The following is a 24,106-nucleotide window of genomic DNA, read 5'->3' as shown; positions in this document are numbered from 1 at the left end:
CACCGCCCTACATAACATGAATCCCATGCACCGCCCTCCATAACACATGAATCCCGTGCACCGCCCTCCATAACACATGAATCCCATGCAACTCCCTCCATAACACATGAATCCCGTGCATAAATCCAACTTTTACACAAATGGTCTGGAATTTCCTGGATTGCACTTACGCAGAAATTACACCAAAATTTACGTGAGTTTCTGCACCGACTTGCCAACAGGAACTTAACGTCCAAATTTGCTGCAGAGCTCATTTGTCCACATCAAAACATAAAAACTGGCATAAAACAAGCGCAAATGCAGTGCTACCAACAGGGAAAATATATCGGGCTGCTGTCTTCTTCTATGGTGCCTCACTCTCAGAGTCTTTTGCCTGACCTGCTCCTCATCCTGTTCTATTATTATGTAGAGCAGGAGTGTGCCCATTGGGAAGGACATTCCAGCTGTTTAGCAAAAAGAAAGAAAAAAAAGAAATAATTACATTCAGATAGCGCCTTTCATGACCTCAGGATGTCCCAAAGTACTTTACAGCCAATGAAGTACTTTTTGAAGTGTAGTCACTGTTGTAATGTAGTGTTTCTGAACGCTGAGTGGTGGGGGAATGGAGGTCTTAAAAATTTCAGTTGCACCTTGACTGACAGCCCTTTGGTTAAGTATAGTTCAAGTCTCAGTGAGAAGGAAAAACAGCAAGAAAAAATCTCTATCAAGCTCCAGAAATCTCAGTTACGCCTGTGTCAGGTGATTTCCAGCCCTGCTACGCTTACATTTTTGGGCTTAAAAGTGCTTAAAAAAAAACCCTGTTTGCGTAAATCCAGGAAACTGGCGTGAGCCGGTAGAGATATGTAAATGAACAATAGAGGATTTCAGTGGATGTATCTCGAAAGCAGCACAAACAAAATTTACGCGTAGCAATGTTCTGGTGTAAATCAGTTACACATGAATTTCCTCGGAAAAAAAATGATGCAACATTGCTCTTATGCCTTAGTTTCACCAAAACTTTCCAGGAAATTCCAGGCCAAATGAGCACAGCTGAAGGAGGGAGTCGCAGTGTCCCTTTATCAGCTGCAATTGAAAGTCTAAGACAAACCAGACTTCTTATTCCATTGGCAACGTAGATCTATGAAAATATCGAACTACAATTCTGCTGTCGAGAGCTGATTTTGGTAAGGTAAACGTGGGGAGCCAAGGTCATACATTTGCTGTCTGTGGGACTCCATAGAAAAGCAGAGACCAGCATCCCTACAGAGGTTGGCTCTCCAATCTAAAGTCAAAAGTTGGAGAGCAGCTTAAGTAAGTGGATGCAGAACTATACGCAAACATAAAAGCAGCTATAAAACATTAGGTGCCGGAAGAGCCTTCCCAAGATATGGACGCAGTATTCAAGTCTTGGGCAGATTTGAAGTTCATAATTTGTTGAGGAAAAAAATGTTTGGCATGAAAGTGGAAACCAAGCTTCCTGGAAGCAGCTTTAGCAATAGAGGATATGTGGGCACTTCGCTTAAAGTCAGAAAGTATAGTGAGACAAAAAATATTGATAGATCAAAAAAAAGTAGGAGTGGAACCATGAGAGGTAAGAGTTGATAACTGTCAGTTACATTTTTGAAAGAAATGAAGAAATTGTGTCTTTGAAGAATTGAAAAAGTATCTTGAAATTATGCCATGGGATAGCAGCATATGAACATTTAATGCATTTGTCTGAAATACCTTCCTCTGCTATTTTAATGGGGGCACTAACCCATTTACAATAAATAGGTTAACACCACCATTAAAGTAGTGGAGAGGGGAATTTCAAATAAATTTCAAATAAATGCATTGAGAGTTCATATGCTGGTATTCCACAGAATAATTTCAGAGCTAATATTTAATTGTCCCATTGAAGGGCTTGAAGATCAAAATGGAGTTGTTCAAACCTTGCACTGCAAAACTTTAAGCACTGAGTGTGTGCGATCTGAGGACGTTGATGAATGTAGAATGAAATCATCAGCAAAAGTGTGGCTGGTGAGTGAACAAAGTTATTGATACGAAGAGGGAACACAGTCGAAAAGAACAGCATCCTGGAAAACCACAAAGTAATAGGAAAAGCATCAAAGGATGTCATCAACTCCAGCACAAACAAACAGCACAGAGTCAGGACCAGGAAGTGTGAGTTAGAATAGTAAATTCAATGTCAGATCAGGTATAGAAAGCAAAATAAAGAGAAGGTAAGAAATAATGAATTAAGAAACAGAGATAAAAGAGGCAGAAAGAAAAAGTAAAATTAAAAATTAACATTTTTAAAAAATGTCTAACAACAATTAAAATCTGGAGGAATGAAACTCCACACTGGTAAAAGTTAATTTTCAGTGCCAGAGGGGTGTTTGGCAGTCATTAAGTCTAAGTACACCGTTAAAAGTGTACTTAGACTTGAAATGACTTGACGTACCTTTTTTTAGCGAGATTAGTTCATATCCATCAGGTCAGTGCAGGAACTTCATGCGTTCCAATCATTTGAATGGCGAGCCAGCTGGCGAGATGTCATTCTCGCAGAGTTTATGGAGGAGGCTCACATTTGGTACAACAACTTCCAGATTTCTGCGTTTGACTGCGCATGTGCAGTCGCCTGAAGTTGCTGTACCAGATGCACAGAAATAATGGAGTGGCGTTAGCCTCGTCGTAAATTTCACAGGAAAATCTGGTCCATTGTTTTTGTGAATAATAATTACAGATCTCCCATGCTGTTGCTGACCACAATATTAGAGTGATTATTATCCATGAGGAAATAGGAGGAATGACACTAAAAATCAGTAAGAGTGTAACAGATGGCAAACTCTTGTCACATTTTGGGATTTCTGACGATGCTGCTATGGGAGGATCTTGGTGTAATTTATGTTAAAAATGCCATTGTTAACTCTGATCCCAAAGGGATAAATTCACAGAACAGCAAAGCTGGAAAATGTGAATTAGGATCGAATGAGTCTGAATCAGACTGTGTTAGACAATGAAAGTTAGTTTAGAGATTCCAGTAAACAGTCACACCTATTGAGGTGGAGATGTTTCTTTTCACGTGAGTGTAGCATGAGGTGTCTGCTGACAATATACTCTTGGGATAGAGTGTAGTCAATGTGGTTGACAGACCGAATGTGAATCCCTGAATAGGGAAGCAGTTGGAGGCCCTTCCCTTCCACTTCCTGTGACTACTTAGAGAGTATAGGAAAAATAAAACACCTGTGCAGTCAGCCAGTTAGATGGGAAGGAAGTCTGGCTTGGTGAGGAGAAATTTGTTCTTCCAATCCGACAGCAGTCAGAATCAGAAAGCTTACCAGGAAAAGTTGTGAGCCCGCTGATATGGATAATGTGTTGTATTTTTCTTGCTCTCGAGGAGGGTGCTGTAGTTAGGTAGCTCAAGGTGAGATTTATTTACAACTGTTACTCTGTATGTTCACTTTTTTTCTGTAAAATAAAGTAACTTAACAAATCATATCTGACCTTCTCACTAATGTGTCTTTTTTCAGTCTGTCTTTGGAAGGATTTGAGAAGCATGTACGAAAGACACATATCCAGTTTTGATCACAAAGAGGTATTCTTGTTATACCCCTGGGTTAGATATTGGAAAGTATGGGCACACTCCTGAACATGCCTGAACTTACAGGATTGAGCAGAGCTACTGCACCTGAGAGAATATCTAAGGCAGCCTTAAACTTGTAACAGTTCCATTTGTTCTGAATTCTGAAATAGATGTGATTTACTTCAGGATATTAAGATCATAATTTAAGCTGCTTCTCACAGGACTTTTTCAGTTACGCTGTATACCAGAGAAGCATGATACAATAAAAAATTACTGTACCCCAGGTGTTGCTGGTGTACTTTTACAAAGCTCTGACTTGGTGCAATGTGAAATAGTCATTACACACACCCCGATATGCAAAAGAAATCAGGGCCTTCACCTCCATTAGAATATTCAAAAGTATACGGTTAACAGTTCAGAAAAGCACTTTAGCTAAATGGAGGAAATGGTTTGATCCTTTTATTGAATATACACAAGACTGAAATGCAAATAAATTTGTTTGGATTACATAGATCTCAACATTAGGTGCTTTGCACAGTCTCGCGTGTATGATGTAATTTACTTAACGTCATTGAATAACTGATGTTCTCAAGACCCATATTGTCATATGCTGACGTTACCAAACACTAATAACAAATGATGTTATTGTTAGCTTGTACATTAGACCACCTTGCTTAAATGCACAGCTATGCCTGCAAATAGATGGTCTGCACTAACAGACTGTAACACTGAAAATTTAAATGTGTAACATTTTTGCATTCAGAAAAAATATTTAAAAAGGAAAAGTGATATCCTCGTATTGTGATACAAGATTCTGCCCATTCCCTTTTTCTGTGTGAATTTCTTTGGTGTTCATCAACATGAGGGATGTTAGTGCTGGGGGAGTGGAGTACTTTTCATTTCAACTGCTCTGTGTTAGCATCAAACACCTCTAGATCAGGTGCAGCATGGATAGGTGCAGAGTTAGGTTCTCTCTATGCTGCTCATCCTCAGAAGACAGCGTGACATTTTTTCCATTTCCTATACTAAGGCCTCTCTAAGATTGTTAAATTAAGGATAGTTTTGTGCTAAGGACCCAAGCCCACTAGTACCTTGAGACTGCCCATATTCATTTCACATAGCACCTTTGGCTGGATTTGAAATCAGATCGAAGAGGTGAAAGCTCAGCATCTAACTCACTCTGCTGCCCAGTCCCTCACAGTACTTATAACTTATGTGTCCATATAGTATTTTATTCACTTATCTCCAGCTGCTATTTTTTACAATACAATGTATCATAACAGTGGACTTTATATTTTCTTCTTATACCTTTCATTTCTCTAATAAAATATTGCCGTTACTCAGTAACATACATTTATGTTCATATATACTTAGAGATTTCCACTATTGCCTCCCATTCCGATTTTGTATTTTAATGTCTGTGCCAATTAAACAAAAATGACTATAATGTGTAGATACATGAGTGCTTCTCCATGAGAATATTTCTCACAAAAAGACTCCATGAGGACATTTCCAGTAGAGCAACTTCATGTGACATCAGGAGTCAACTGAAGCCTTCACAATGAGAGTATAACAGAGGTCCAAACTCTGGCCACATTTGACAAAATTGAACTTGCTCATTGGTTGATTCAGTGCCAAAATATTTAAAATGTGTTAAAAATATTATCCTAGGAAGGCCTCAAGTTCAATCCCTGGTCTGTGCTGATTTAATGGATCTTAGCCAGGATGGCAGATGACCTCAGTGCCCTTGGGGTAGGGAGTGGTAAAAGTAGCCAATCCTTTAGTTCCTGATCACGATGTGGGGAATTTTCAAGGAAAGTGCATGCTTGTGTGTCAGGTGAAGCAGGATCAAGGTCAGATCTAGATTTGTACAAGGGGAGTGCCTGCTTGGGAGGGAGCTGTCAGTTTCTATGAAGCAACAAACCAATATAAGTCACTACCTCGAATCAGGAAAGGAGATTAGAGGAAGAAATTGGTGGGGGAGGAGAGGGCAGAAACTTGAACTAGTGAATATAAAATGACACAATAGCTACAGAGTAGAACGTAGAAGACTTCAGTCGTGAGAAAAGTCTTGTGCCTAGGATTAAGTACACAGGAGACAGTCCGCAGACTTTACTGCATCCAGCATCCTTAATTTATATATGTATTTCATAATTCAGCTTCTCCCACAAACACTCAGTGCACATTTATTTACATAGTTTAGAGGTATCTTACACATATATTGCACATCAATGTTGGTAACATCACTATTTAATTATAATATATCATTATACATGTATGTTTTTAGCAAAAAGCTCACATAAATGTTGCATATAAGCTACAGCAAACAATTGACAAGCTTTCCTTTACCCACTTGGCCTGTGAAAGAACGTCTTACAACATGTCTTTCCTGTTTCCTTGCACAATGTTCAGTAAAACAACAACATTCACTGTCAGTAAAGATTACAGTTCATTTATACACCATAAATACAAATTCACTGTAAAACATAAGTGCATAAGACTGCTCAATTGTCGATCATAACAAGGGTGTCAGCACTTTTTCTATTGATTTGTGCATATTGAAATCCTTTTGGAGACAGCTAGTGCACAGTCTGGTTAGTAGATAGACAATGTAGAGGAGAATTTGGTCCCTTCGATCTGGTGCACCACATTGTTATCACCAATTAATACATTTGATTTGATTTAATTGAATTGAATTGATTCATCCTTATCTGCTGTTTACATTGTATCTTATGTGGAGTGGGCCTTTGGCTTAGTGGTGGTATTCCCACCTCTGAGTCAGAAGATTCCAGACTGGCTCTGAATTCTGGTTTGACATCCAATGGGGATGCTTGTGTCTCACGGTGCGGCTGGACGCTCATTGTATGGATTGTGGGAGCTCATAAAACCTTCTCGCCGTTTGGGCTAAACCACTGTATCAGCTGCTATAAAGATGGTTACATTGGAGCCTGTGTGTTAATCATTCTGCGAATCCTTTTACTACTTCACACTATTCTCCAAGGGAAGAGTGTGAAAATACAAAAACAACAACTGCATCTCATCTGGGAAGCCTAACGTAGGATCAAAGTTTGAACCTGTGGAGTTGTCCCAGTTATCCTGCATAATCTCATCAAGATATCCCTACAACAATTTCTTTAGGTACAAGTGCAAACAATTTAAAAAGTGCAATAGTTAAAAGATCTCCCTTTTAGCTCAGTGGAAAAATACTGACTGGTGCAGTACTGAGCTACATAGACCAGGAAGTTCCCAGATTCAATCCCTGGTCTGTGCTGAGTTAGCTGATCTCAGCCAGGGTAGTTATAGGGGCACTGAAATTGGATTATGTCTCCAGACAAAAGAGGAACAAAACAAAAATCAGACAGGCCTTCAGATCCCAATTGCTATTCACCTGTAGGAAGTATGTTTTAATTGGCACAGCATGAGTCCAACCCCCAAGGTGGACCTTGTTTGCCTACATAACATGATGTGGAGATGCCGGTGATGGACTGGGGTGGACAAGTGTAAGGACTCTTACAACACAAGGTTATAGTCCAACAGTTTTATTTGAAAATCACAAACTTTCCGCACCCATGAGGACGGCCTCAACCGGGATCTTGGGTTCATGTCACACTACACGTAACCCCACCAGCGAAAAAAGAGTTATCTGTTTTTAATACAACTGGTCATTCTCTCTCTTTCTCTTCCTTTCTGATGTTTCTCTCTCTCTCTCTTTGGGTTCTGACCGTTTGTATATTCAGTAGTCCTGTATGTAATGTCTCTCTGTCTGAACACTATTCGACTCCTTTGATTGCCTTGACAACGGGCAGTTGGAAAGATTATCTGTAATCACCAAGCATTGTTCTCTGACTATATATGCGGTACCTTTCATGGAATCCCACACTCACCTGACGAAGGAGAAAGCCTCCGAAAGCTTGTGATTTTCAAATAAAACTGTTGGACTATAACCTGGTGTTGTAAGATTCCTTACGTTTGCCTACATAACAGTGATTACATTTTAATTCCTCATGTGAACTGCTTTGAAATATTTGAACATGATGACATTCTATATAAATCCAAGTATTATTTCATGTTTGCACTAAAGTGAACTTGAAATGCATAAACTGACCAAAATATACCATGTTTCCAATCTGAAGCACAATATATTAAAGGGCATAGTTTAATCCATGTGCCATGGTGTTTCAGGCTGGAAATCAGATAGCTTTTAATCTGAATGGACATTGGCACATTTTAATTTGATCCATTTAATTGGCACTTTTTAATTCAGAACTAGACTGAATCTTCAGGTGTAGTTTATATACAGCCCATAATGAGCTTACTGACCTGAGTGTGAAAGGAGAGCATCATCTTGAAAACAAAATATCGACAGTATAATTCTATAGCTGACACAATACCATAGTGAAGTGATATCTAGTCCTCTACACTGCTCAGTTTCTGGTTTATACCCAGGGTCTGAGATTCACTGAAATTCATGTTATCATAGAAAATATATATATTGCAAGAACTGAAATGCAGTATTTATAATGTTAGTGGCTGCATGATACTTGAATGTTATCTTCTTACAGTCTTGGTGTTTCATCTTCATGCTAGTGCTCTTAATTCCTGCTTAAACAAAAACTATATGATCCCTTCTAAAATTTTGTACTGTGCACCTGATTCTATAATGCAGCATTTCCTTTGGTTTTGTTATATTGCTAACTGAAGCATGTGAAGTCCAAACCTGAGGCATGAACTGTATTTTTAATATGTTTTAACAAGCTAAAGTATGCTTTCTTTACTGAATGCTCAACTATCCTTTTAAATAGAAAGGCAATTAAAAATGTAGCTGTTATCAGGGGTTTACTTTAGAAATGATGTTCATAATGGTATCCAAATGCTTGGGACACCTGTAAGCTACTAAGCCCCCCTTATTGGCCCATCTGTCTACCCCTGTGGCCCCATTCACTGGTGTATTATAGATCAGCTCAGGAAGTTCATCCAAATTGCCATCTTTTCTTCTTTTCAGGCACTCTCTAAAATCTACCATACCCCCTCCCAAGGACCTCAATATAGCATGAGGTGCACAGCAGTCCCATTTGAAAGTGGTGTCCTCAGATAAAAGATAGACACTGACAAAGCCTTGCACAGCACAGAGGCTCTTATAGCCAGCGCCAGCTGCATAGTACAACCGCAGCATGGACATTGCCTCTTTGATGCTTTCATTTTCACTCGTACTAATGACAGCTGATAAATCATTGTCTCCAGGTTGCAGGTCTTCATTCTGCCTTAGATCTTCGCACTGAACATCAGCTGGTTGAGAAGTAGCATTTATATCCTGATTTTGCAGTGAACATATGTTGATATCTTTATAAGAAAGCCCCCAGAAATACTGTCCTCTCCATCTGAGAAGAAAAACAATGATATCAAATGAAGATTTGTTATTTTGACTCACTTATATGAAAAAAGTACATAAGAACAGGAATGGGCCATTCAGCCCCTCAAGCCTGTTCCGCCATTCAATTAGATCATTGCTGATCTGTATCGTAACTCCATTTACCACCTTGATTCCATATCCCTTAATACTCTTGCCTAACAAACTAATAGTATAACTGCCCAAAATTACTAGATGAAGCAGTTGTTTTGAAAACATTATGTTCTTCATATTTGTTTCTGCAACTATACAGATACATTATATAAATTTTGCAAAAGAATTCCAGTCTGTATAATATGTTAACTTTTTTGTGGGGAAAGAGACCAGACATGTATTATTTCCATTGCAGTAACACACAATATTGATTTCACAACATTTATGAAATCTAATGATGCACAATCGCACAAATTGCATCATGATGTCATAATATTTGGCAAACAAAAAATATATATTTAACATTTTTCAGTCGGTAGGGTGTCCCTTTACTGAACTTAAAATAACAACAACTTGTATTTATGTAACGCCTTTAACCTAGGACAACGTCCCAAGTTGCTTCACAGAGGCATAATCAACAAAAATTATACACCGAGCCAAAAAAGGAGATACCAGGATGGGTGCCCAAAAACTTGGTCAAAAAGGTAGATTTTAAGAAGAGTCTTAAAGGAGGAGAAGGATGTGGAGAGGTGGAAGGGTTTACAGCGTGCCACCAATGGTAGGGTGAGAGGGGTGGGGGGGCGGTAATGCTCAAGAGGCCAGAGTCAGAAAAGTAGAAAGTTACTGGGGGGGTGGGGGTTTGTAGAGCTGGAGGAGCTTACTGAGTTAGGGAATGGCAAGGCCATGCAGGGATTTATACACATGGATGAGCATTTTAAATATGAGGCATTGGGGACCAAGAGCCAATGCAGATTAGTGATGACAGGGGTGAACGGTGAGCAAGACTTTGGTGCAGGATAGGATTTGGGCAGCTTACAAAGAGTGCAGGAAAAGAGGCTGGGCAGGAGAGCATTGAAAAGTTGAATCTGTATGTGACAAGGTACGGATAAGGCTTTCAGCTGCAGGTGGGCTGAAGTAGGGCAGAGACGGGTGATGTTACAAAGGTGGAAGTAGGTGGTCTTTGCAGTAGAGAGTAAATGGGGTCAGAAGCACAGCTCAGGATCGAATAGGATGCTGAGATTGCAAACAGTCTGGTTCAACCTGAGGCAATGGCTGGAGAGGGGGGTACAATCGGTGGCTAGAGTATGAAGTTTGTGGCGGGGGCAGAAGACGATGGATTCGGTCTTCTCAGTATTTAGCTGGAGGAATCTAAGGCTCATGCAAGACTGGACAAGCAGTCTGACAACACAGGGGCAGTGAAAAGGTTGTGAAAAGAGGTGGAGAGATAGAGCTGGGTTGTCATCAGCATATATGTGGATGCTGTCTCCATGTCTAAGGATGATGTCACCAAAGGGGAGCATGTACATGAGGTAGAGGAGGGGGCAACAGATAGACCCTTGTGGAACTCTAGAGGTAACAACGTGGGGTTGGGAAGATAAGCTGTTGCTGGAGCTGCTGTGATCAAACAGGTAAGAATGGAACCAAGCAAGGGCAGGCCCATGAGCTGGACGATAGAGGAGAGACGTTCGAGGAGGATAGTGTCAAAGACTGAAAAGACATCAAGCAGACCAAGGAGGGATAATGTACTACAGTCACAGATGATGTCATTTGTGGCAATGGTTAGGGCCATTTTAGTGCTGAGGCAAGAGTGGAAATTTGGTTGGAGAGATTCAAACAGGGAGTTGCAGGAAAGATGGGCATGGATTTGGAAGGCTACATGTTCAAGAATTTTGGAGAAGAAAGAGAAATTGAAGATGGGGCAGTGGTTTGTAAGGCCGAATAGATTCGAGTGTGGATTTTTGAGGAGAGCGGGGTGATGATGGTGGTTTTGACAGGGAGGGGGCAGTACCTGAGGAGAGTGAACTATTTACAATGCCAGCTAGCAAGGGGGCCAGGAAGTGAAGTTGAGTGATCAGCAGCTTAGTGGGAATGGGGTCAAGAGAGGTGGGTTTTATGGACAAGATGAGCTCAGAGAGGGCATGATGGGAGATGAGAGAGAAACGAGAGAGACGTGGGTTCAGGGCTACAGTGGCATGTGGAATGGGGGAAAGCAGCAGAGGCAGATGAATGGATGGTTGCAATCTTCGTGACAAAAAAGTCCATGAGCTGCTCGCACTTGCTGTTGAAGGCAAAGGTGGAGGGGGCAGGGGTTAAGGAGGCGGTTGGCAGTGGAGAAAAGAAACCAGAGTTATCTTTGCATTCCAGGATGATCCTGGAGTAGTGGATGGCCTTGTCAGAGCAGAGTGTGGCCTGATAGCACATGATGTGGTCCAGCCAGACCGTTGATGGATGGCTAAACCAGTTGGGCACCAGTTACGCTCAAAACTGCACCCCTTGGACTTGAGGAGCATCGAATAGATCAGATATCTTGTTGTGAGTGAAAACTTGGAAAATCTATATTTATGGATAAAGGCCTGACCCTAACAGGAAGGGAGACTAAATCTAAAGGAAAATCCATCTAGGCAGCTCATATATCTCCTAGCATCTGCATACAGTAACATTAGCAAGGAGCCTGGGAGTAGATCACCAGTCTGTCCTTAGAGCCATACAGGTAGTGATACAGGGAGGTCACAGGAGAAGAAAGTAAGACCTTAAAAATGCATTGTGAGGAGTTAACATTGTGTAGAGTTTTCTTAATAGAAACTGTGCTGCAAACTGTCTCTTGTTGTGTAAGGCAGGCACTTTCTGAACAGCCTTCCCACTGGATAATTAAAGACTATGTTGTACAGGCTCAGTGTTTGATGCTGTCTATTTCGCATATCCATTATCCTGTGCAGAAAAAAACAAAATTCTAATTTCATCTTGCCTAAGGCATGTTAATATGGTACTCATAATCTCCAGTTCTGCACTCAGTGCAAATTAAATAATCTGCTTCCATCTACATTCTTCATTCCTCCCAGTATTTTAAAGATTTAGGGGGTGAAATTGGTCTTTGGCAGTAGCACAGACAGACAATAACAAATCGGCAGCCTGTTTTACGCCCCGCCCAATATTCTATTCTACAGAAAAGAGAATTGGGCTGCCATTTCGTTATCGCCTGTTTTGTGCTACCGTCAAAGACCAATTTCACCCCCTTTGATTGCATCCCATCTTTATCTTTTTTAAACTAAAAATAAGTTTAAGTCTGTGACTTTTTCTTCATTATTTAAAGCCCCAAGTCCCATACCCTTGACACTCTTCTCTGAATCCTTTACAATGTCCTTTTGAAGATAAAATACATAATATTCCAAATTTGGCTTCACTAATGACCTATACAAGATTGCAATAATTTGTTTTGAATTATAGTCGATTGCTCTTGAGTTGCAGCTCCAGGCTTTGATTAGCTTGGGTAATGACAACTTCACATTGATTGGATACTTTCAATGAACTGTCAGTAATTACATCTAATCCTCTTCCTTTTCTACCTCTACGAATTGAGATCCCTTCATTGTATATAGATGTTTTGTGTTTTCTGTTCCAATATGCATTACCACATTATTTGCATTAAATTATTCCTCACATTTTTGTGGTTCTATAGAAGGGAGCTACTTGTAGATTATTCCACCAGAACTGGGCTCACCACCTAGCAGTCAATGCAAATCATTTATATCTACGTTAAAATCCATCTGCTATTTATTTAATTGTTCCAGACGCATTGGGACCTCTGTTGGTCATGTCACCAGAACGACCCACTGAGGATGGAGACCAAGGAGGGAAAACCCATCAAGGTCGGGGACTCGGAGGTCCTCCAGTTAAATTATAATTTTTTTCTTCTGATTCCCGCCCGGCAGCCAGCCAAATTGCCCGTCTGGCCAGCTGCCGGGCAGGAAAACCAGGACCCATGGAGACGGCCCCAGCAATCGGGAGGGACGGTGCGAGAGATTGGGGCTTGGTTGGGGGGGGGGGGGGGGGAGGGAAGAGAGCGGCAATCGGGAAGGAGGGAGAGATCGGGGCTTGGGAGTCGTCGATTGCGGGAGGGAGGGAGCCACTGATCGGGCGTGGAGAGGGAGGAGGTCGCCGATCGCGGCGGGGGGGAGAGAGTGGCCGCGATCAGCAGAGGGGAGGACGAAGGTTTCCTTGAAGGGACAGAGGGAGCACTCCTCTTCCTCCTGGCTGTAAAAGGCACTTACCTTCTTGAGCCTGCAGCTGCCTCCTCCATTTCACTGCCGAGTTTCCCGAGCCATGGGAAACCCGGCCAGCAACTGCTAAATATAAATCAGGCTCCCAATTGCCGGATTTAAATATGTTAATGAAGTGACCCACCTTGGAGCACGGCTCAAAACCCACCGCCGCAAAAATGGCAATGAGCATTTACGCGGCGGGCTGGGGACGCGTTACCTGCTTAAAGTTTCTTAACCCCTCCCACCCAACCCTCTCCCGCCCGTCGTGAGGTGGGGGGTGTGAATATCGAGGCTATTTTTTTTTTGTTCAAATTGAAGGAATACTTTGAAGAACTAGTAACTCCTCTCCAGATTTTCATAACTCTTTGATATTTTTAAGTCATAAAGTAAACAAAACTGCCTATTTACAACAGTATTACATATGGGATTTGAAAGTAACCATCATAAAATCAAATTTCAAATATTTTAAGAAGCATGAAGCATTTTTTATTTTGTTTATGCAGCTATAAGATCTCACAATATAGTCCCTACATTTAAGTACTCAGGAGCTCAGTACATAATCATGTCTTGACCTGGACTTTTGTTGTCATGATCGAGATCATTTCGTTTGATTCCCACTTCCTTGGTACAATTACCTATCCCTGGGTTCAGAAGTGGAAGAGTGCCCTCAGAGGTGGAGGGAGAGTCAGAATTGAGTCATCCTATGACTCTCCCATGCAATAACTGGTATTGTCATTGTACAGCAGGATTCGACAGAGGCCAGGGTACGGTTCTCCACCCATCATCTTGGGTGGGCAGATGCTTCGGGGGAGGGAGAAAAAATCAAGAAAATGTTTTAAATATTGTGATGTTACTCACCCAAAAAACACCACTTTGGTATGGGTTAAATTTTAGAGTTGATTTGAGAAACACACTTGGTCTATTACGAATAACGTGAAAGTGCGTGTGTGTGGGGGGGAGGTGTGTATGAGCATGTGCATGTTGTTGACAGCCTAACTTAAGGATTAGGTCCCAATACTCTTCTTGTTCTCGTGTAGTTTAAGCTTTAGGGGCAGCAACGGAGTCAGATGTCCAACATGCTAAAAATAACATGAAGGAAATGCAGACTGTTGTACTTAGCACTGACCTCCTGATGTAGGTGCCACTGTTGTTGGAGTCAGTTATTATGACTGCTCAGTTAGCCTATAAAGATGGGTTATGCAGTAGACAAAGCCTAATTATTTTACAATAGCACCATCTACAGTCCTTAGGTCCACAGAACAGGCTAGCATCGTGTGTTGAATTTGGATTATTCTGTCACATACACCTCTTAAGTATTATACATTTCATGGATTGCTCAATACTTCTTCTGAGAATTTCATTTTGTTCTCATTACTAAACTTTACCACTGAATGTTCCACATTGTCTCCATTTGCCTACTTTTTAATAAGTTTTTTTTTCTACTTAAAATGGAGCTAACATATTTAAGGAGGCTTTTAAAGGCAGATTGAGAACTAGAGAGATGGAAGGATTTCGGGAGGATGTTCAAGAGTGTAAGGCTGAGGCAGTGGAAGGATCTCCAATGAATGGTGGACTGAAGGGAAGGGGAGATGTATAGAAACCAGAATCAAAGGATTAGAAGGCACAAAAGAGGACATTAGGCTGAAAGAGGCGGCGGTCAGATGGAGCGAAGTCTTGGAGTAATTTGTAGATACGGATGAGGATCTTAAATTTAATAGGTCAGTGAGGAGGGGGAGGGGTGGTGGGTTGTCAGGGCAAGGGAGGGACTGGTTGTGGCTGAGGTAACAGTGGTTACTGATGGTCTCAATCTTAGAAATGAGATTCATCTCCTCACATTTGGTGAGAGTGGGGGTGGGGGGTGGGTGAAAGAATGGGATTGAAGGAGGTATAAAGGAACAGTGGATTTTCCTTACTCTCCAGGATGATCCTGGATTTAGCCATGGAGAGAGAAGCACAGTAATGATTGATGTGGACAAGCCAGACCTGGCAGTGAAGGACAAGATCATTTGAGTATCTGGTGCTGCGGCCTTCAGACTCTAAGGGGGTAATTTTAACCCAGAGCTGGGAAGGGGGAGAGGGGTTCGAATCGTGGATGGGAAAACTGGAGGTACGGGTTTCCCGCACGTCCTTATGATTTTACAGTAAGGATGTCTTTTATTTTGTTTTGTCAGTTTGCTGTCCGACCGGCCGGCCTGATTGACAGGCTGGTCTCAGTCAGACAGGAGCACAGCAAGGGCGAGGACGTGACTAGGTAAGTCTTCAGGTAAGTCTTTGATTGTATGGAAGGGGGGCCTGGCGGGCGTCTGCGATCGTTGGGGGGGGGTGGGGGATCGGAGATTGGGGTGGGTCCGCGATCGTTGCCGGGGGGTGGGGGGGGCTCATTCCAGGTAGGCTTGTTGGGCCTGGGGGAAGTAATCCTACTCCTCCGGGCCCACAGGCAGAGCCAGAAAGGCACTTATCTGCAGTTTTGGGCCTTCTCACCTCCTTTCGCATGGCGTGAAGGCGAAGGCCCAGGAATCCCGGCCCCCAGGGGTTTAAATCGAGAAACCTTTGAAAACGCAGCCTCCTTGCTCCTTGAAAGGTTTTAATCCCAACCCGCCTCCTGGGAGGGTGTTGGTTGCCCGCCCTTCGTCCCACCCCGGTGAAAACCAGAAATGGGCGGGTTGGAGGTGGGTCTGAAATTGATGCGATTTTCAATGCCCCCCGTCCCCAACCCTCCCATTTTTCAAAGTTAAATTTCTGTCCTAAGGGGGGAATTTTAACCTAACCTGATCGGCGGGAAACTGACATGATCAGATTGGCTGCCCGTTTTGCATCCAGCCCGATTTGAAGTTAATGGAAAGTAAAACGGGCGGCCAGTCTGAACATGTCAGTTTCCTGACGAGCAGTTTAGGTTAAAATTACCCCCGTATCGCTTGTCAATTTAATTAAAAACTGAAAAAAGCACATTCATTCAATCTTTCCGTCATCATTTGATAAGCAGCAAAAGCATGGAAGTTTTTTTTTCCACATGTAAACTTCAGAATTTATTCAAGTGTTTCATATTGCAAATGCTCTGCGCTCAATAATGGACTTTGTGGTTGATATGCCACTGCAGTACATTACACAGTTAACAGACTCCATCTATTGTCTTTTTTACCTGAGACTATCTGGGTCGCGGGTTACAAATGGCTGGTTGATGACACCCATTATGGGTAACCCAGAGCTTCTGTTATACACTCCGATCAGAATGGTTACACACTGAAGACCTTTGGAGTAAATTCCATCTTTAGGCTTCTCGTCAGCATATCCTTTTATGTACTGAAATGTCGAGTCTGAAGAGACAAGAACATTTGTATAAAAGAAACAAGAAACTTTATCTTTACACATACTGGAAAGTAAAACTGACTCAATTTCATTGCAAGACAGTGAAAGTTGGTCTACTGTATAAGGAAATTATGAGGTACAGTATTTAACAACTAATGTTTTGTTCTTAAAAATTTGCTCTTTATGAGAAGTATTTACACAGAATTTTCTTTCAGGCAGGATGACAGGAATTGATTGTACTTGGATTGAATGGCTGTTTCTCATTCCATGCTTTCTTATGAGGTTGAATGCCTTTTTGCTCTTGGTCATGGAGTGGCAGGTTCACAATCATGATTTCATACCTGGAGAATTCCTTTATGTCAGGTTAAGCACTTCCACACTGATAGGGAGGGGAATGTAAAGGTTGGTTGACTCCAGGCCTTTAATTGCAGCCCTGTATCATTGTATCATTCAGAGAATAATCTATATTACAGGAAGACTGAAGGAGTGGGGAGAAACACAAATAAAAACAGATGAAAATAATTGCTAAAAATATGCACATTTTATTTGATTTTTGTAATTTATCTTTCTGTTTCTGTTGCCTTCAAGATGTATGCTATCCTCCTTTGGATTTTGACAGTGGGACTATTTAAGCCAAGGACTTTTCCATGATCAATGTCATCTACACATCATATAGTCTAAGCAGAGATGTGCTCAGCGGGTTCCTGGACTGAATTTTCCTTTTCTCAAGCCGGGATGCTCTCATGCTATGACACACTCCATCTGACAGCTCAGCTGAATACCAGCAAAGTTGCCCATTAGGAATAGCAGAGTTCAAATGTCAGCTGAGGCCAGAATTCAAACAAACAATCTGCCACAGATACCGTCTGGTCAGTTACCACTTATACTGCTGGGCTAACAATTTTGTATCTGAAGTTTTATTGTAAATTGAGTTTCACAAAGACCTAAATATGTGCCTAGAAACAAAGGGTCAGTGATGATCAATATAATCAGTATTTGTATCTCAATTAAAACATTCACTGGTGAAAATCTACAGTTAGGTTTGAATAAACTGCACTCCAGGAAGTACAAGACTGGATTTGCTACTGTCAGCTTTTAGTTAGAACATTTAACAGCTGTATGACATACCACAGACAAAATTTAAAAAAAACAGATGGAACAGGAATTGGAAATAAATCAGAAGGTTATCAATAGTTTAAAAAAGAATTAAAGTAAACTTAATGATAACTAGAACATTGAGGGTCTGCTGAGAGTATCTACATCAGTGCTACCAGGCGAGGAAATGGTTGTGCCACAAGCATGTATCCGCTTGCTTTTTAGCTCTCTTAATTTGCATACTTTGTGCTATTTAACAAAATTCTCCTAGTTAGCTTTCCCCGTGCCATACTACCTCCAAATGAACTCTCCAACGCATATTCACAACCACTCTCAACCTTGCCATCTTACACAGCCTTTCTACATCCATTGTCTCGATCACAGACAAGGCCATCTCCGAACATTTCCCTGTACCCTTCACCACCCAAATCTCCCTGCCCCCTTCCAACCCCATTTCCTTCCTTCATCCGCCTTGAAAAAATTATCCCCATGTTACTTACAACGGCACTTTCAAGCCACTGGCCCTCTATTCGCCGCAATACTTCTATAGCTGTCGATATGCTCAACCACTCCCTCATCTCCACCTATGATGCTCTTGCCTTCAGTAAAACCCTTACTCTCTCACACCCTGATTGTTTCCTCTGGTATGGTCCCCATTTCCGCTCCCTCAAGTCCAAAAGGTGCAGACTTGAGAGTGTATCTGTGCACAACTGGTTCAACCATCCATCAGCATATCTGACTGGACCACATCAAGCAATATCAGGCCCACACCATACTCATCTAACCCTTGTCCTTTATTGTCCAGTTCAGTGGGACGCCCTCACTTGGTTCCACTCTTAACTATCCAGTCGTAGCCAGAGTATCGCCAGCAATGGCTTATCTTCCCGCACTGTTATCTCTGGAGTCCCCCAAAAAATTTATCCTTGGCCCCTTCTTCTTCCTCATCTACGCATGGCAACATCATTCACTTTTTTTGAAGTGTAGTCAGTATTGTTTTGCAAAGAAGTGTAACAGCCAATTTGTGCAGAGTGAGCTCCACAAACAGCAATGATATGAATGACCAGTTAATCTGTTTTGGTGTTGTGGCTGAGTGACGAATGTTCCCACTGGCAGATGGGACCTCAGTTTAACATCTCATCCAAAAGATGGCACTACTGATAATGCAGCATTCCCTCGGTATTGCACTGAAGTGACAGCCTAACTTATATGCTCAAGTTTTGGAATACGGCTTAAACTCATCACTCTTTGACTCAGGGGCAAACGCGCTACCATTAAGTCACTGACAGGGGAGGTGAAATATATCAGCTAACTAGTGGAAAGCCATGATCTGGACTTCATGGAGGAGGTGGCCTAGTCTGGTCATCCCGTTCACAAGCCAGGCTCTCAATCCACCTGCGGTGAGTCTCCCAGGAGGTTCCTGTTGCATCAGATTGCACAGAGGGTTAATAGTGGGGGGAAGAGGTAAGTGCCTTTTGTACATGGTGGTGAGTTTCAATGCAACACATATACCAAGTTTTTTAAAGCCAGAGGTTGACCATGAAGAGAGGTAAGTCTCCTGCGTTTGTGTAGGGGCATCTTGTGTGAAGGACATGCCATTTGTTTTAGAGCAGTTGAGTTTGTAACTGGAGGCATCCCAAATTCTCTGATGTTTTGAAAGATGCAGGGTAGTGAGATGGTTGGGTTGGTCATGTATAGTAGTGTCATCAGCCTAGAAGGATATTATGATGTTCAGTTCCTTCTGTCTGTACTCCGTGGGGTTTCTACAGTTAGGGCAAAGAGACGGGGACATAAAGCACTTCCCTGTATGGTCCCTCAGTGCAATGGGAATGTAGGGGAGCTGAGGTGATACCTTCAGGAAGTGGATTAAAATACTGCACTCACATTCCATTGTTCATGTAACTTGTGAGTACACTGAAGGTTTGAGTGTTGTGAAGTGCAATTTCCACTCCACCTGGTTGAATGCTTTTTCTGCATCGAAGGAGAGCACCAGGGCCACCGAACCAGTGTTATTACAACTGTGCACCATATTGTACTGTGAGAGCCAGTCCAGTATCGAGTGTATTTGGTCTGTGTGGACCAGCAACAAAATGACTGCATCTCATCTGCAGGTAAGGATCTTGGCCAATATTGTACAGTCAGCATTGTGGAGGGTCCGGCTTGTTTCACAAGCACTGGATGAGATCCTTGCCTTTTTTTCAATGCATTAACGTGATTGTGGCAACCTTGACGCTATCTGAGAGGATCTTTGTCTCCAGCACATATTGTAGGAGTAGGGAGAAGTAAGCTCTGAGGGTAGATCCTTATAAAACTCAGCTGAGTAGCTTTCAGGCCCTTAAGCTGAGTGAAGGCTTCTTACCACTACCAACAGCTCACTGGACGAGACTGGGGCATTGGGCTTGCATCGGTATTGTGACGTTTCTTTGAGTGTGGCCTGGAACTTCAGAGGAGTAGAGTGAAATGTAGGAGTTTGAGAATTCTCTGTTTATCTCAGGAAGGTTGGTGGTGAGATTGTCATTGGCATCTCCTTATGAAACACAGCCTTTAACGACACAGTTCCTCAGACAAATCCAAGTAAGTGTGCCTTTGTCGATAGCTGCAAGTTGGAGGGTAACAACTGGCTCTGGTACAGTCTCGGGCATTCTTCCTTTGTTCCTCCACGTTTTTCTTAAGCAATACAATTACAGAGGGATTCCCACTGGAGACAATGCTGTCAGTTTAAATGGCACAAAAAAAATTGCTGCCAAAACCCTCGGCACAAAATGTAACTTGACAAAATGAAGCCAAAAACACAGCAAAAAAGCCCTACCAACAACAGGCCTAGACTGCAGGTTACCACTACCTACAGCTCACTGGACAAGATTGGGGCATTGGGCTTGCATCGGTATTTTTAAAAATTCGTTCATGGGATGTGGCGTCGCTGGCAAGGCCAGCATTTATTGCCCATCCCTAATTGCCCTTGAGAAAGTGGTGGTGAGTCGCCTTCTTGAACCACTGCAGTCCGTGTGGTGAAGGTTCTCCCACAGTGCTGTTAGGAAGGGAGTTCCAGGATTTTGACCCCGCGACGATGAAGGAACGGCGATATATTTCCAAGTCGGGATGGTGTGTGACTTGGAGGGGAACGTGCAGGTGGTGTTGTTCCCATGTACCTGCTGCTCTTGTCCTTCTAGGTCCTTCGAGAGGTCACGGGTTTGGGAGGTGCTGTCGAAGAAGCCTTGGCAAGTTGCTGCAGTGCATCCTGTGGATGGTACACACTGCAGCAACTGTGCGGCGGTGGTGAAGGAAGTGAATGTTTAGGGTGGTGGATGGGGTGCCAATCAAGCGGGCTACTTTGTCCTGGATGGTGTTGTATTGTGACGTTTCTTTGAGTGTGGCCTGGAACTTCAGAGGAGTAGAGTGAAATGTAGGAGTTTGAGAATTCTCTGTTTATCTCAGGAGGGTTGGTGGTGAGATTGTCATTGGCATCTCCTTATGAAACACAGCCTTTAACAACACAGTTCCTCAGACAAATCCAAGTAAGTGTGCCTTTGTCGACAGCTGCAAGTTGGAGGGTAACAACTGGCTCTGGTACAGTCTCGGGCATTCTTCCTTTGTTCCTCCACTTTTTTCTCAAGCAATACAATTACAGAGGGATTCCCACTGGAGACAATGCTGTCAGTTTAAATGGCACAAAGAAATTGCTGCCAAAACCCTTGGCACAAAATGTAACCTGACAAAATGAAGCCAAAAACAGAGCAAAAAAGCCCTACCAACAATAGGCCTAGACTGCAGGTTCAAAAACTGTAAATCCAAAAACGTGAATGCAACTTTAAATTTTCACTACTTTCAGGAGAGAACCTGGTAACCTATTAACACTCATTTTATAAGGGCTTGATGAAGGTATATTAATTACATCCTGGCTTGAAACTCAGGAAATTGCACATGCCTTCATTATAAGGCATTTAAATTTAATTATAATATTTAAATGAAGTTGCCACTTGGAAGTCAGCAGTCTAAACTAGTGGAAAATTTAATCTTAATGCACCATTATAATTATAGGTTTTAATGTAATAGAATAGAAGTCCCTATGAAAATAAAACCACAACTTCAAAGCTGGTTCTCGTTGTCTGAATGAAAACTGGAGAACTGAACAATTCTCTGCTAATAGCTGCATATTATCATTTCTCAATAAAAGTTACAAATCAATGTGAGAACTATTATTGCTTCAGTGTTACTGTTGTCAAGGATCAAAGACAGCTTTTCTAAGAGCAAAAGGCTCAAAATTGTACAAAACCACCCTGTAAACTTTTAAGTATAAGTATTATAAAACAAATAGCATCATCCTGGAGTGAGTTTAAGGCATTAAACTAATTTCTGGATTGTGATAATGGTTTTAAATGTTTTGAATTTTGCTGCTCTGACTTCTGATGTCTTCTAAACTCAGAAGTTAGATCCTAGAAATTGCTCCTACGATAATTAATAATTGTCTACATATGGGAGAGTATTGGATTCTAAATTTGGAACAGTGTTTATCTGAAACACCCAGTAGAGTCTATTTTCAATACAATGTTTTAAGACAAAGGAACAGCTGCACCACATGATAATCATTGATGAGCCAGTCACACAGTCTGCACCAAAGCTATCTTAGTTTAAATCTAATGAGAAGGGAGACTTGCTTTGAACTCCTGTGGTAGGCTGCCAATAGTAGTCAGAATGTTTATCATTCAAGCCATTCCAAGGCTGAATATGTCGGGGAGTATGGACTAAACCATAGTGATAAGGGCCAGATATGAGCTACTTCTCACAGCGATAAGGGATACACTTTAAAAAAAAATGGGGAAAAAATTAATATCTGCTTCAGGTTTAGAAAATATGTAGATAAGAAATATAAAGTTAAATTCTTGCCCTTAACGCAAACATAATTTCTCCAAGTATAATTACAGTTAAATTTAGAGAAAATTCAGGAAAATTGTGGTGTTATAATATGACATACATTTTTTAAATGAATAGATTAATATGTGTTCTTACATATAAACACACAAATTACAAGGTAAAAAAAATTGCAATTTTATGCAATAAAACAATAAAATTAGCTAATTATTTGTGTGATCAGATTCCAAGGCATTTAGTTTTATTGAAAGTAAAGCCTTTAATAAATTGACTGTCAGATAAGACAGTAAAGCCAACCTTATTTTGAAGGAAGTGCTTGGTTAGTTGGTTTAGGTAATGTTGCTGTTCACAGACCGCTCACAGGAAGAGGCTTTTAAATGTAAATGTCTTTTTTTTTAAATAGTACCTTTGCCCTAGATAAAATACTATAATAATTGGTCTGATGAGATCAGTATTGAAACAGCCTTTACTATATTTTACTTTCTGTTCAGTGCTGAATAAAGCTGCTTGTGTATAATCAAGTTGATATAAAACCCACATGTACAAAATTAGAACTCGTACCATGCACTTGAAGGCTAATATTTATCACAACATATCAGCCACTCACTAATTTAAACAGTACATCGTTCTTGAATAATAAATAATTCTCTGTGTGAAGAAAAGCAGGAGAAATACATACTTTACTTTGAAATCACAGAAACACACAGCTTTGAAAAATGGGCCTAGAAATTCAGCTGCACAGCGCCAATTTTTTGGCACTGAACCTCCAAGCCTCCAATGTGGCGGGCAGGAAACGCATGCTCATTATGAGCCAGTAGTGTGCCACCTGCCATATCGGTAAAGGCCAAAAAAATCGCCGTGCAGGGCACACGCCTGAAACAGGTGACAGGCCCTTTGCATATGCAAATAAGGGGTCCAAAGCCTGCTTCAGGCCCCCACTGCAAGATTGGTTTGCCCTGAGGCAGCTAACACCAGCAGCACACGGGAAAACCAGGCCTACAAGTGACCTCACAGTGATCCGCCCGACCATTAAAAGAATGTGGCTGGCTACCAATTTCACCCCGCCCACCAGCTACTGATCTCCCCTCCCCCTCACTTCGGCCAACATGCCCCATTCCCCTGTCCACCGCTATCTCCCAGCCCAGTCGCGCTCCCTTCCTCACTTACCTGAGGGCCGCTGCTAACGTTGCGGTGGCCCGATCTTCAAACATGCTTCGCCAGACGAGCTGCGGTGAGTAAGAGGCTTCAATGAAAATGAAAATCGGGAGGGATGTGTAACGGGCAGCTGAATCTATCTCGCCCGTTTTACACTATCACCAAAGTCAAAGTTACGCCCATGATGTCTATTAGGAGTGAATCTGCTTTGGAGCTGTATTGGCTGGAGTATGGACAGCAAACACATCACGAGCCAGACTAGGGTGGTATATATGGTAGAAATCAAAGGATGGGGAAACAAAGGCCAACATACTGCAGCACCAACATGAATAAGCAATTTCTGGGTGGGGAGAGGGGTTGTTGATAGAACAACAACTTGCATTTATATAGCACCTTTAATGTTGAAAAATGTCCAAAGGTGCTTCACAAAGGCGTAATCAAGGCAAAAATAAACACTGAGCCAAAGAAGAAGGTCACTAAAATCTTGGTCAAAGAGGTGGAATAAATGCAGTGCATGGAAGGCATGTATTTTCTTTTTCA

General features: G+C 41.8%; 1 protein-coding gene across 2 annotated transcripts in view; it reads right to left on the bottom strand.

Annotated features, from left to right (window-relative positions):
* Positions 1 to 5,776: 5,776 nt before the first annotated feature.
* The window catches only part of LOC137323794 (inositol polyphosphate 1-phosphatase-like), a 139,195-nt gene continuing 120,865 nt past the window's right edge, over positions 5,777 to 24,106 (bottom strand). For both annotated transcript variants that reach the window (XM_067987735.1, XM_067987734.1), the window contains 2 exons: positions 16,284 to 16,458; positions 5,777 to 8,922 (listed from right to left, as the gene is read on the bottom strand). In XM_067987735.1, the coding sequence (XP_067843836.1) occupies positions 8,373 to 8,922; positions 16,284 to 16,458 (725 nt within the window). In that variant the 3' untranslated portion in view covers positions 5,777 to 8,372. The remainder of the gene's footprint in view (positions 8,923 to 16,283; positions 16,459 to 24,106) is intronic.

The sequence above is a fragment of the Heptranchias perlo genome, chromosome 7 (genome assembly GCF_035084215.1).
Source record: "Heptranchias perlo isolate sHepPer1 chromosome 7, sHepPer1.hap1, whole genome shotgun sequence".
Lineage (NCBI taxonomy): Eukaryota > Metazoa > Chordata > Chondrichthyes > Hexanchiformes > Hexanchidae > Heptranchias > Heptranchias perlo.
Note: the sequence above shows the minus strand (reverse complement) of the source record. Positions and strands in the feature narration are given on the sequence as shown.